Source organism: Anas platyrhynchos, chromosome 3 (assembly GCF_047663525.1).
Source record: "Anas platyrhynchos isolate ZD024472 breed Pekin duck chromosome 3, IASCAAS_PekinDuck_T2T, whole genome shotgun sequence".
Classification (NCBI taxonomy): Eukaryota; Metazoa; Chordata; class Aves; order Anseriformes; family Anatidae; genus Anas; species Anas platyrhynchos.
Window position 1 is genome coordinate 44,791,556 of NC_092589.1, and position 14,353 is coordinate 44,805,908.

The 14,353-nt window shown below is 43.2% G+C and overlaps 1 protein-coding gene across 1 annotated transcript in view; it reads left to right on the forward strand.

The window, feature by feature from the left end:
- Positions 1-1,843: 1,843 nt before the first annotated feature.
- The window catches only part of GALNT2 (polypeptide N-acetylgalactosaminyltransferase 2), a 94,635-nt gene continuing 82,125 nt past the window's right edge, over positions 1,844-14,353 (forward strand). The window contains exon 1 of the mRNA XM_027454180.3: positions 1,844-2,073. Coding sequence (XP_027309981.1) covers positions 1,963-2,073 — 111 coding nt within the window. The 5' untranslated portion in view covers positions 1,844-1,962. The remainder of the gene's footprint in view (positions 2,074-14,353) is intronic.

The following is a 14,353-nucleotide window of genomic DNA, read 5'->3' on the forward strand; positions in this document are numbered from 1 at the left end:
TGATGAAGGAGTCCCCCAGCAGCAGGAAGCCGCTTCTAAAAGCTGATGGCAGAGCTTAACAAGCTGGAGTTTATCAGCTTGTTGACAGTCTTGGGCTGCTGAGCCTGCTCCAAATTACATAGAAAATGTTGCTAATGAAAATTTAGCCTTTGGGGTGGTGTGTGTGTGCCTTTTTAGACAAAGGCTTTTGCTGTTACTGTTGCTCCCTTGCATCAAACATGCTTTGGATGAATCAAAAAATCTCATCCAGAACATCTGCGTGTCTCCTGGCAGCCCTTACTCTCCAGTGTACCTCACTTCAATAGATGCCAGTGGTTTGATTCCAAAACTTGTGTTTTGCACAAATTGGGTGTCTCTCTCCAGCTCCCTCCAGAACCAAGAATCACAAAGATGAGTTTATTGGAAGAGTCATTTGTGCTGAAGAAAGATCTCTCTATTTTTGCACTTCCTGAAGGAGTACTTCTCTCGGATTTCTTTGTTTGCCTTTTTGTCCATCTCTTCTTTCTGTCGGGGCCATGGCAGGTAGGAAGGCATGTGGTTATTCACCGAAATCTTTGCATACCAGACAACATCTGCCCAGACCGTGCCAGCCCTCTCACAGCTCACCTCCCTGGGGGGATTGTCAGCAGAGCAACCATGCTGGTGAGCAGGTGAGCTCCTGATGCCATTTCTTTGGGCTGCTGGATCTTTTTCCTGCTAACACAGCGGAATTGCCACCGGGTCCAGCACCAGGCCCATGCTGACACCACCCTGGCATGGTCTGGAGTCCAGATCTGTAGAGAAGCCATCGGTGCAGATGGACTGGGGGAGGCCTGGCATTGGCATGGACAGATGGGGCACAGAAAGGTGGGGTTTGGTCAAAACGGGCAGCGATCAAACAGCTTGTTGGGAAAACACGGTGAGATGGTGGAGAACAGCTTTAAACTCAGGCGTACCCCCCTGTACTCGGCTCTGGTGAGGCCGCACCTTGAGTACTGTGTTCAGTTTTGGGCCCCTCGCTACAAGAAGGACAGCGAGGTGCTTGAGCGGGTCCAAAGAAGGGTGACGAAGCTGGTGAGGGGTCTGGAGAACAAGTCCTACGAGGAGCGGCTGAGGGAGCTGGGCTTGTTCAGCCTGGAGAAGAGGAGGCTCAGGAGTGACCTTATTGCTCTCTACAGGTTCCTTAAAGGAGGCTGTAGCGAGGTGGGGGTTGGCCTGTTCTCCCATGTGCCTGGTGACAGGACGAGGGAGAATGGGCTAAAGTTGCACCAGGGGAGTTTTAGGTTAGATGTTAGGAAGAACTTCTTTACTGAAAGGGTTGTTAGACATTGGAATGGGCTGCCCAGGGAAGTGGTGGAGTCACCATCCCTGGAAGTCTTCAAAAGACGTTTAGATGTAGAGCTTAGGGATATGGTTTAGTGGGGACTGTTCGTGTTAGGTCAGAGGTGGGACTCGATGATCTTGAGGTCTCTTCCAACCTAGAAATTCTGTGATTCTGTGATGTTCTGCTTTGAGTGGGTACCGCAGATACAGTTGTGATGTTCCTTAACCATTAGGGTTAATGACGTGGTGCTAATCGTGTGGTGCTTTTTAACCATCACCCTCTTCCCTTTTGACTTTTGCGCCCTGCTTTTTGACACGACCACCCAGGCGACCCCACATCAGCAGCGCAGCCCCACCAGGCAACACCCCGGAGACCCCCACACTGAGGGGAGAGGAGGGGAGAGGGGGGCGAGGCGGCGGCGGCTTCCCGGCGTGCTGCAACCATGGCGACGCCGCTCCCCCCGCCCCGCCCCGCCTCTCCCCGCCCCGTGCCGCCCCCCGCGGGGCCGGGCGGCGCGGGATTGGCCGGGGGGCGGGCGCTCGCCCTCTGCCCCCTGACCCTGCGCGGCGGCGGCGGGCGGCGGGAGCGGCGGGCGGCTGCTGCCCGGTTCCTGGTGGCCCGGGGCGGGGAGGAGAAGGAAGAGGAAGAAGAGGAGGAGGATGCGGCGCAGGTCCCGGCTGCTGCTGTGCTTCGCCTTCCTCTGGGTGCTGGGCATCGCCTACTACATGTACTCGGGCGGCAGCGCCGCGCTGGCCGGCGGCGGCAGGAAGGTGAGCGGCAGTCGGTAGCGTGCCCCCTGCCCCTCCTCGCACCCTCCTGCCCTTATTTTTTTTTAATTATTGCCTTTTTTAACGCTTCATGCCCTCGTTACGCCGGTGCGCGGCAGGGCTGGGTCGTGCCGTGTCCCCCACCCCCCCCCCCCATTTTTTCCTCTTTCCTCCTTTTTTTTTTTTATTTATTTTTCCCTCCCCCCTCGTGTTTCGGTCAGTGACGCCCCGGCCGTGCGGGAAGAGCTCTGAGTACACAGCCCCGGGGGCTGGACGCGCACCCGCTGCTTCCTGCCCCTGCCCGCCAGCCTGCTGCTGCCGGGGAGTAATTGGTGTGTGTGTGTGTGTGTGTGTGTGTGTGTGTGTGTGCTGCCCCCCCGGACCAGGCTCGTTCCGCCGTCTGTGGTGTGCTAGGAGCAGCAGCGAAGCCTCTCGCTGCTAAATTGCATCTTCAGAGTCGCCCGGCTGAGCCCCGCCATGGCACAGGGCAGTGGGCAAAGTGCACCCGGGCTGAGGAGCGCCGTGCCCCTGGTAGCCAACGCGGCCTTTCTCCGCTCCGCTGGCGTGTAGCACACCAGGGCTTTGCACAGTTACTTCATATTCCAGGTGAAAGCCCGCTGGGTTTTGGTGAGGACCGGTTCCCGCAGCCAGTCATGGGAGGAAATGTTTGCACCATTATGGACAAAGTCACTCCCGCAAGGGTCTGCAGAAGGAGTCTCTGTTCATTCATAACTGGCTCGCTGCTCTGGTTTTCCCCCTTTCGTTCTCAGCAGCAACTTCTGACACAATTTATTAACGTAAGCGTTAAACATGCTCCATCAGAGTAGACACAGCAGCGGTGGAGATGGATCAAGCGCGTGATGAGAAGTAAGGCAGTAGCCTAAAGCCTTTCTTGAAGAACAACGCGAGTGTGTTTAGAAAGTAAAAGCAATCTTGTGCTGCTGGTGATGCATAATGGGATAAAGGAATGCTATCTAAGGCAAATACATCTGCAGATAGGGGAATATATGTTTAACTCCTAGTGTGTTTCCCTGGGAGCTTCCAGTCAGCTTTGCAAATGAGTTCAATTCGCTTTTTCTGATGGGAAAACTGTGCTGTGGGGATAGTGATTTGCACAAGGTCACCTACAAGACCAGGTGAGAACAAAATAGAGAGGAAACCAGTTATTCTGGCTACAAGTCTGGTACTTTGTCTCCTAGAACCTGCTGCTGCTTCTTGCTGCTATTAGTACAACTTTTCTTACGGATTTAAGAGATCTGTGATCCTGTGATACTTTCCTTGGGATTATTTGCCGTCATTCTGTTTGAAATTTAATAAACCTTCCTGATGTGGGTAACTGGGAAAGTTTAGCAAAGATTAAATTTAAAGAAAATGAGTTACTTCATAAGCCTGAACTGAAGCTCCGTGCTAGGTTTAAAAATGTGGAAGTTTGAAGTAAGGCCACGGTAAGGAAGAAAACAGGTACTGTGACCGTAAGAAACAAGTGGGGAAATTAACAATTACGTGTGGATTGCTGATTTAGGATTCTATTTTCTGTCAGCGAAGCGTAAAATTTAATCCTGGGCCTCAGAGTAGGTTAGCAATTGTAAGTAGAGGAAGATGTGTGTAATGTAATAGCTTTTGAATCTCAATAAAAGGCTTATTAACTTAGTGTCAGACCCTGGTATAAAGCAAAAACACAAACCGCCTTAAACTTACGAACAGAAACCCTGCTGTAGTAAATTTCTTGGTTGGTATGACTTCATGTAGTCCTTATTACTTTCCCACTATTTCAGTATAATGAAAACAGAGTTGCTTACAGAAGAACATCACTTTTTATAAATTGGAGTCTCTGCCGTGTTCAGTCTATAAAATTACAGAAGCCAGAAGGGGATAGTTCTTCATTTATGCGAATAAGTAATTTGCATGTTAATTACAGATCTAGTTATGGAAACAGAATGGTTTTTCCATGAGGGTGATTTTTTTTCGTATACAGACCTAGGGTGTTTTTCAGACGTACTGGACTTGCTCGGTATGACATCCAGTCTTGTGATGAACGCCATCAATTCCCATTACCTTTAGAAGAGGTGAGGGTATTTGCCCTTTTCCAGGATTGCACCTGAATAAGAGAGAAGAGCGGTTTATTTTTTTTTTCCTTTCTCCTATTAGAGGAGCGCCAGAGTTAATGTAAGCTCCTACTTATTTTGGTTCTCTATTTATAACCTTTCGAGCTATTTGGATGCTGCAGCGTGCAGGACAGCCTAGCCTAAGTTTTTGGCCTCTGGCAGCAGTGGTGGAAGCCGCAGCTGTGTGTGTGGTGCTCTGGCTAGGCAGGTCGTGGGGCTGCGGGAGCTGAGCACACGTAACTGGAGCTAAAGCACACAAAGTAGGAGCTGTCTCATTAGTAAATATGTAAATAGTAATGACTAAAAACTAACGTGAAGGAGCAACGCTTCCAGACCTGGGCACAGAACTGCAGTAGAATGAAATCTCTTCTTCCGATTCTGGAATTTAGGGTATGACAGGCTTTCTTCTTCTCTTCTTAAAAGAAGAGAAGGGCAGAGCCTAAGCCTTTCATTCAGAATGTACTTAGAGGTGGCTTTTTGTTTTCTTTTTCCTCTGGTGAATCTCCAATTAAGATGATTGTAACCGTGAAAGCCAGGGATTCAGTTCACTCCTTGTACCAGCCAGATCACTGGGCTGTCGATTGGAAAGAGTGAGTCTGATTCACTTGCTTAGTGGTTAGAGAAACAGTTCCTAAAACAGAGGCTGTGACACAGAAGAAAGCAAGTTGCGAGCCCAACAGTTGCGAGACTGAGAGAAATGTGGCTTACTTTTGTGTTCGCTTAATGTGCTTTATATTAAACAGCCTTTGGAGTGGAGGCTGGAACGAAGCTTGTGGATAATTTCCTAGCCCATAGCAAAAGTGCTTCATGCTCCGTGTCTGACTTGCACGAAATGGAGCAGCTTCTTCAACATGGTTAGAAAGCTACGTGTGCCCTCCAAGCCAAGGTCGTCCTGATGCTATGACCCCCTCCTAAGGGTGCTGTGAATTTGAATTGGTCTTTTGAACAAGTTGTTTAACTAGTTTCAGATTTTTTTTTGAGTACTCTAACTGCTAAGCTCTTGCACAACTGAGTGACTGGGTTTTAAAACAAAGCGAGAAATCCAGCTGGCTTCTAAAGAACTTACTCTTGTGAGCGTTAAGGAAGTAGGCCTGTTGAATGGAGCCCTTCAGGCAGGACAGAGGAATGTCTGCATCTTACTGACAGCACCAAACACCTCGCTGCTGCCAAGAGGGAACTCCTCATAGGCTACCCTGAAGGAGACCTGTAGGCTGAAAGGGGATTTACTGTTGAAAGCCGAGGCATCAAGAGGAGATGCCTGCTAGGCTAAGCCACAGCTGAGCCAAGGTTTGGAGTCTTCTGGTTTTAGGTGCCAGAGTACTGACAAGCTTTTGCTGCCACGTGAAGAACGTGGTTTTCGTTTCCTTTTCAAGTTGACCGTCCCCTCAAGCTGCCCCTTCCCTCTGTGCTGTGCTTCCTCTCTTCCCCTCTGTGCTATTTAGAGAAAGAGGGTAAAAACAGTTATTCAGTAATCGGAGATGGATAACTGTTGCCAGTACCTCTTAAAATTAGAAACATTTCTTTTTCATCATATCCCCCTCCCCCCCAACAAAACAAAACGCCCTCAGCCCCTGAATGCTTTGAACTAGAAGCCTGTTAAGCTCTTGCCTTGCCAGATTTTCTGGGTGCAATGGAATGAATTGTAAAAAAAACTAATTTACAGTGTGTCGAGCCACAAGGAGGCAGGCTTCTCCTGTGGAACTGGTTACTGCCCTGCATACAGTACTGTTTTGTGAGGTTGGTATTTTTTTTTTTTTTTTTTTTCTGTTTCCTGGCTTTGTGTGTTTTTGGGCTTGGGGAGGGCAATGTGTTGGTGATATTTTACTTTTTTTTTTTTTTTGAGCAGGCTTTTGTTAGTGGCTGTACTATGAAGCTAGCTGAGATGGAAATAAATTCAAAGGTAAATGATGCCTTGAGTACTGGATTGACTAAAAGTAACTCAAGCATTTTGGGGAGAGGAGGAGGAAAAGAAGCCAGCTGCTCTCTTCAAAGTTTTACAAGGATAACATTTTAGAATAACTCCTTTCAGCATACAAAAGGCTTTCTTTTCCTCTTTCTTTTCTTCTTTTTTTGAACCTCTGAACTATTTCTGTTAGTGTTAAATGAGGCTCTTAAGCATGACATATATATGTATAATGACAGTAGAAGGACAGCAAGAGAGCTACATATCTTCCAGACTTAGTGTACACGAGCTTCTTTTTGAAGGTTGAAGTGGGAAGAAGGAGGAAGTGTGTTTTAACTTTAGGTACACCAGCCTGTTTTTGTCAGAGGGTGAAACCGTGCAGTGTAAATTGTTTGACTCTCAAGGTGTGTGGAGGCAGGAGAGCTGCTTTTTGGGAGGGAGTTAAAAATAACCACCTCAATTCTGTTGTCCTCATTTGCCTAAGGCAGGCATTGACAGTTTCAGTGGCTAAATACTGAGAGTTTAGTTTATTACATCATTTTGAAAGGTAACTTCAGTGCCTTGTGCAACGCCCCATTGGATGCAATTTCAGATATCTTGATCTTTAGACAAGTGAAGATACTAAAGATTGAAAAAGAGAAATTAACACTTGGCATTCACTTCCTACAAAGTACAAGATAGAAAAGCTCGTTCCTCTGCTTAACGGGGAACAATTTCTTGTCCAGCAGATATTTTTCTTTGATGTAATTCTATGACAATGAGAAACAAATTAAAGGTCCAGGCACTTTGATAATAAAGCTCTTGCTGGAATGTAAAGAGTCTGAAGTTTGACAAACGTGTGTATTTTCTTAATATAAAATGTCACTTGGCAAAATGACTCATCTTGGTGTATTATTTCTCTCATAAACTGTAAGTTCAGGTGTGATGAAAAGGCAGTCACCTGCAAATTCTGTGCTGTGTGCTTAGGTCTGTGGTTGCACGAGGCTCTTCCTCTCGTCTCCCCTGCAATTTGAGATGATTCAATGCGGCATTTCTCTGATATGGCAGGGTAGTGAGAAATTAATTCTTAGTCAGAGGCTGCTGTATCGTCCCCGCAACACACCCATCAGTTTAGAAACTGATGACTCTGGCTTTGGTTTGGATGCTGTTGCTCTTGCATCACTGGTACCTATTTCTGTTTCATAAACAGAGAAGTGAAGCAGGGCCGTTTGGATGCACAGAAGGGGTTGAGGAAACAAGAATGACTTCTTGTAAATTGTAATGATGTCCTTTGAGAGATGTAGGTTAGGAAATGAAGTAGTATGCAAACAGTGTGCCATGTACCCTACCTGTTTTTGTCTTGTCAGTCATTCATTTGGAGATGTGTTGTAAATAAATGCCAGTCATTCTGTCAATGTATTCCAGCTCCTTCCAAAAATACAACTTGAAAAGTATGTTTTGTTTTTTTTCCTAGCTTAGAAAAGGCATGATATTGTTATGTATTAAGTAAAAGTATTAAAGATATGTCAGTGGTGGACATCAAAATGAAATAGCCATCATTTGGCTTGTAGACCAATCTAGGAAAAAAACAAAAACAAAAAAACACAAAACCCAAACAGACATAAAACGTTTAAATATGCTGGAGAACTTAAGTCTTTGTCTTCAAAATTGCATGATAATTCCATGTAACTTTCCATATTTCCAAAAAACATGGTAGTTCCATGTGTTTTTCTTAGAAATGCTGATTTTCCTCCCGCTTTTCATATCTATTCTTTTAATCTTCTTTGTTTTATGAAGTTATGTATGCTATGTATTATCCAAGTGCTTGTGTATAACTGATCTTGTTCTATCAAGATGACAGATAGGATCTGAGGTGTGGTGGTGTCTGCCAGAAAGCCTGCTCGCAACCATGCTCTGCTACAGAGAAGAGATGCCTTTGTATCTGCACTGAGTGTCATGAGAGAATAACCCTTGTTGCATGACTAGAAAATGTTTAAAAACAGCACCAGTAGACAGCCTGGAAGATTTTTTTGCTTGGATTTTAGGTAACTACATAAATTTTGTAATGAACTTAATATACAGGACCTTAAGTTTAAATTGGTCTGAAAACAAAGTGTTAGGATGCAGTTGATCCTGTGCAACACAGGTGATGAACTTAAGCTGGTCAAAGGAGTCAGTGCAAACGATGAATGTGAACTTGTATTTTTGTTCAAGATGATCTGGTTCACCCAAGTTTTTCGTAAATAATTTGCTCGGATAGTAGTTTAGCTATTGATGTGCAGCTGGGTGGTATACAAGTGTATTTTACAATTGACTGGACATTTAGTAGCAAGTCATCAATGTGATGTTTTAGGAGTTAGTGGAGAAGCGATGTATTGCTGGTATGTTGGCTATGCCATGTGCTGGCAATGCACTTGAATTCTTGTAATGAATCTGCAGGAAGCAGTGCGACACATGCATCTTTTTTTTTTTTTTCAGGAATAAGGGGTTGAATGTCACTGCCTGCATATATTGGGTTAGTGCAGAAACAGTATATCAGTGTGGGCGTTGTAGAAGGAAACACTAAGCAAGTTGTTTTATTGCCATAATGTAATTCAAAGCGCTGGTATCTTAAGCTATATGAATTTTAAAATCTGCATACATTCTGTTATCGTGTTTGTTGTGAAATGACTGTGCTCATCTTCTGCTTTTCTGTTTTGTGTAAGCTTTCAAAGGAAGAAGGGAGGAATTGAGGAGGGAAGATTTAAAAAAAAAAAAAAAGTTAAATGTCAACATCAAAATGTTCATCTTTTGTGTTGGGAATTCAGAGGCGTAGCACAAGGTATTCTAGATAACGTGAAATGATTCACTTTCTAATGTTTCCTATGGGCCCATGATGTTCTTTCATAGAAATCTTTATATCGTAGGCCTAACTGGAAGTGAAAGGTTTTTAAACAGCTTACTTTATTTCATTTTTGTTTTGAACAACAGACTATTTTATGAAATCTATATGTTACTGATGCAGACCACGCGGATGCTTACCTGTTATCCTGTAAGTGTCCATTTGCCTGATAATATTGCTGTGAATGAAGTAGTCCTGGAATTTCTACTGTGTCCTGTGGCAGTTGTTAATTAGCAAAAATGTTTAACATTCAGTATCTGTTCTCCTTTTAAAAACAGTAACTCGTATTTACCCTGTTGGAATATAGCCTATTTTCTTTTGTGGCTTAAAGGTAGGCTTTTCAGGGGGCGTTGTCTTTTTTGTGCATCAGCTTGCATGCTAAAGCTATTTAGTAACTTGTTCATATGAGAGCAATTTGCACAGGCTATGTTTGAAGGCTGTCAACGCTTTATTTTTCCAGTTGCGTTTTCATCTGTCTAATCTGTTTATTTTCCCCACCATTCTTTCTTTCTAAATGCTGGCTTTGTTAATTTCCCAGAGTACTTTTATTGTCATTTAAGTGAGTTAAAATATTCTAGTTAAATACCTACGCCACCTGACAGAACAGCATCTACATAAAGGGACTACCCAGGCAGATAGTACCTCTGAGCTCTGTTTATAAAATTCAAACGGAAAAGGAATGAGATATTAAAAGCAGGCTGAATTTTAGAGCATTTGACATATCCACAGAAACTACTATGTAGTGTGCATCAAAGGCAATAATTTGTATTTGTCATCTTTAAAACTATGTTCTCTTATGGGGAAAAAAGAGCCTACTGAAAACTTTGCAAGTACAACTATTGATTTTATAGCTTCAGAATGTTATTTGTTATACAATTTGGGCACTCTTTTTAAGGAAAACAGAGTAACGAGATTCTGCTGAGTTCAGGCATTAGCAAAATGCAATAGGTTGTCTGGGCTGTAACAGAGCTGCTTGAAACAAAAAGAATTTAGCCAAGGAAAGATTCAACAAAGAGTTGGCACTGAGCTAATGCTATTGTGAACCAATCCTCAAAGAGCCGTGACCTGACGAGAAGAAAATGTTTTCTTGTTGTACGAAGTTCCAAATGTTTAACCACCCTGAAAATAATCAGCACAGCTGAAATTAGTTGTGGTTACTAAAGTAAATTTGCTTTAGCTGGCCTGTTGGTTTAAGGACGGTCAGCGTGTGTGTATGGACATATTTTAGTGAGTTGAAGCAGTAAGGTTTTTATACAGCTAGGCTTTTATTTTTCCTGCTTTTAACTTAAATGGAAAAGTCTGTTCTCTCAAGTACACGTAGGTTCACAAGCCCTTAGTGAGGAGAGAGACAATTTCCTTATTTCATTTGGTAGCAAGCTGCTACCAGCTAATGGTGGGTCGGCCCATATAATTACTGGTCTCTGCTCAAACGTTGGGAAATGTCCCTCTCGCAAAACCACTGCTGTGGTAGGCAGACCTAGCAAAAATGTGGGGGCTATTGAATTACAGTATTTTCTGCTGGGGTGTTCCACGAAATTAGGAGTTCATATGTTGTCCAGACAGTGCATTAAATCCTTGTAACAGGAGACTGACTGCCCATAACAGAGGAATGCTTCAGGCTGTACCAGACCATCCCTTACAAGCAAACTTGCTCATTTCATCCTGCATTACCTATTTGTAGAAAACAGGGTGTGTACTTTACTCCTCCGACTAGTGCTCTTGCAACACAGTGTGGATTTGGGTCCTTGCCCTGTTGCTTTGCTGAGAAAACACCATTGACGCGATGGTGAGCTGCGTCATTTACTCCTAACAAATTGGTAACTGATGTTCTAGCATGGGGAATAGTTATTACCCAGATAGCAAATTATCAACCAAAAGTTTTAATTTAGGGATGTTCTTCTTAGTTCCACTGATGAAGTATCTATTTCTCTTCCCATGTTCTTTGTAGGTGATGATGGGGAGCGAGAATTGTGGCAAGTCCAACCGGGGTCCCCTTGAGAGAGCTGGAGCTTGCTTCTCCTACTTGACACTCTCACAGGAGCCATTCTCAATACCTTTTCAATAAATAGATGCCTACCAAAAACAACTCCTCTCCATTTGTTAAGCTGTCTGACTTATGGTAATAAGTGCATCTGAAGCTTGTAAGCCTTGGTAGTTAAATAAAAAGGCATTTGCAGTCTGAAGGAAGCATTTCAATACAAGTAGTCAGTAGCAGCCTAGCAAACAGTAGCTCTGCTTTGCCTCTTCAGGTTTCATATTTAAGCTGATGTGCAAAAGGGAGGGGAGAGGGTGCTGAGTGGAAGAGCATCGCTGCCAACACTGCACAATCACGAGTCAGAAATACATCAGGACAAATAAACTTGTGCTGATCGAGGGAGGAAAAAAATTTGTGAAGAGCTGTCTGCAGTGACTGTCGGGTTTGTGAGAGATGTAGCACTGATGCAGTACCTTTTGCTGAGGTGCAATTGTTCAATTATTCCCCACGCTTACTGAATGTTCCCTAGTAAAAATAGGCAAAAGATTGATCCTGATGTCCACTTTAGCCTAGGCCTGAAGTACCTGGCTTTATGCTCAGCAAAAGCTGTTTGCTTAAAAATCCATTTTGGTTACCTACTGAGATAAGTAATGCAGATCATAGCGGTGTTCTAGGAAAACACTGCTTGCATCGTGGGAACAATAGCTAGAAAATCAAGATAACATCAGTCTGTGCTCACTTAGTGTTCTCTAAGTAAGTGCTTGCCATTTCAAGAGCAAGAAACTCAGGCAAAAACTGTTTTTACGCACACGCATGCTCTTGGAGTATGGCTTTTATTTTTTTAATTATTTTTCCTTAATGGCTGTAGATGTTTCAAATGTGGCCATGATTGTGTCTTTGTTTAGTGATACGCTAAAGTAGTTGTGTCTTTGAAATTAAGCGTGTCGAAAATATTTTTGACAACTTCAAGAAGTGCGTTTGCTAAGTTGTCTGTGCATAAGTAATGATTTCTTGAAAAACTTGGCTGCTGTAAACACTGCCTGACAGTATTGGAAAGTCTGGTGGAAAGATACCCCAAACTGTTTCAGGAGGATTTTTGCCTGTTGTTTGCCTTAGAGCACTGTATGGGGTCCCAGTTCTATTGAGCTGTCTTGGCAGGTTATTTCTGCACCCTGAATTTAGAAAAGGCCTTCTTCCTAGGAGCACTTAGATATCTGTGTGTGAATGTTAGCTGTGGTCTCACAATGGAAATACTTACGTAGTCAGTTTTTGGTGTGGCCTCTTGTTCCAAACAACTCTTCTTGTCTATGCGTGTATCACTGAGGTGTATTAGAGAATAGGTTTGTACAGGTTAAAGCTTAGTAATGCAGTGGACTTTATAAATTGGGATGTTATCATTTGTTACTCAAATAGAAAAGATAGCTCAAGCTTCTCAGGCTGTGGTATCGCAGAGTGATGTGACCCAGTGCTGCTGAGGTTTGAGGAGAACAGGACTGGATGTGTTGTGGATCTGGATGTGATGAGGTAGGCTGGCTGTGCAGAGAACCGTGGCTTGTGCCTAATCCTATGTGGTTGATGTGCCCTGCTTCTGAGGCCTCCGGTTCATGCATGTTCATTCGTGTTTAGGATTGTGATATTCTAATGTTTATTTCAAAGAGCAGCAACAGCTCAGATGCAAGCAATGGTTTGGAAATATCATGGCATTTGCTCAGATTAACTGTGATTGCGGTTGTCATCTCACAACGCTGTTATCCCTGTTACTTCAAAAGGTTTCCGGTGACAGATCTGGATAAGTACACAAAACTGCTATAATTTTTTTATTCTAATCTCTGAAGTAGATTTATCTTGTGATTATTTTTCTCCCAAAAATAACAGAAGTGTCCTTCGTGTTCCAAAAGTTTTTTTTTTTTTTTTAAAAAAAAAAAAAAAAGTTTTTTTTTTTTTTTTTAAAAAAAAAAAAAAGAAAAAGAAAAAAGCAAGAGGCAATTCAGGGATGCTGTTAGATGATTCTTGGGGTATGGGAGTACTCTGGAAGTTACTTCTTCTGAGTGCTTTACAATGCCTGAACCGATTGCTCTTCACAAGAAATAAATCTTCAAAGCAATTTACAGTGGAACTGCTGCATGAGTGACTTGGTTAAGCCTTGTGAAGACTGCTAAAACTATGTAAAGAAACCTTGTCTTTAGTACATTGTTTGTGATGAAAGCCGGTTCATACTGATGAATAAGCACAGTGTTGGATGTTAGTGGGAGTGTGTGCTTGATAATCTTCCAAGATGTTATCTTTGTTTTTTTAAACAGGTGTGACTAGTATGACTAAAGGAAATACTCTGTATTTAAAAAGGCAATCTCTGTGGTTTAGGGTAACCCATAGAAGTACAGACATTATGGCAAAACCTCAGGAAAAAAGAAGACTCTTAGCAGTCATTTATGGATGCAAAACAGCTAAAAAGTCTGCAGTTTAGCTTCAATTATTAATACTTCTCTGTTTGAGTGTCACACCAAGTTGTTACTTCGTGTGTTGCTAATTCCCCTTAGCAAGATGACTGTGTCACTTTCATCTTGTACTGTTGTGATACTTCGTCAGAACATCATGGCACAGGGTGGATTTTTTCTAAAACGTACCTTGGTTAAGGCAGATTTCAGGTAGTGTTCATATTTTATTGCACAAGTAAAGGTAGATGTAAAACTGTTTTTGACATTTTATGTTTTTAATGAAGACATTGGCCTCTATAAGTACTGATATTTGTTGCTTTGTCTCATACCTTATTTGAACAAGTGTGATTTTCTTCTTTTTGTCCTTTTCTATAGGTTACGTTGTGGAAGGAGGTGGCTGAAGGATTCTTAAGTAATCAGCCTGGAAAATGTATTTCTACATCAGCATCTATCAGAATAATTCTTGTGGTCATTTAGTTAGGATTCCTTTATGGTTTTTATGTGATCAGCTAGTGCTCGTGGGTATCAGTTTTCTAGCCCTGAATTTGTTTAGCTGGCTGTTTTGCCAGTTGAAAAAGAGGAGTCTCCAGTGGGAGAGTGTCTGGAAGTATATCAGTGTAACTGCTCTTCTGGCATCTGTGCTGTGTTTTCATTTCGGCTGTTCTCGTGCTCTTACTGGCAGTAGACTGCAGCAGCTGGGATGTCAGCATGTTTGCTTTCTTGTGGCATGCTTTATTCTTCTTTTTCAGACTTAGCAGTTTAAGACAATTTTTATAGCCCTTGTTTTTCCTGTATTTGAATGGCCTTTTGCCATGGCACAAATAGCAAAGCAAATGGCCATGGCATGGCAGGAAGTGCTCGTGCTACGGCTTCCTTTCTGGTTTGTCAGCTACGGTGGTTCTTGCGCTCCTGTTTGCTATTTTTTCCTTTAGTTCGGTGATCAAGCTGTCAGTTCTCTTCCTCCTTCTCCTCCTGAGTGCTGGATTTTGCTAGAAAACCAAAATC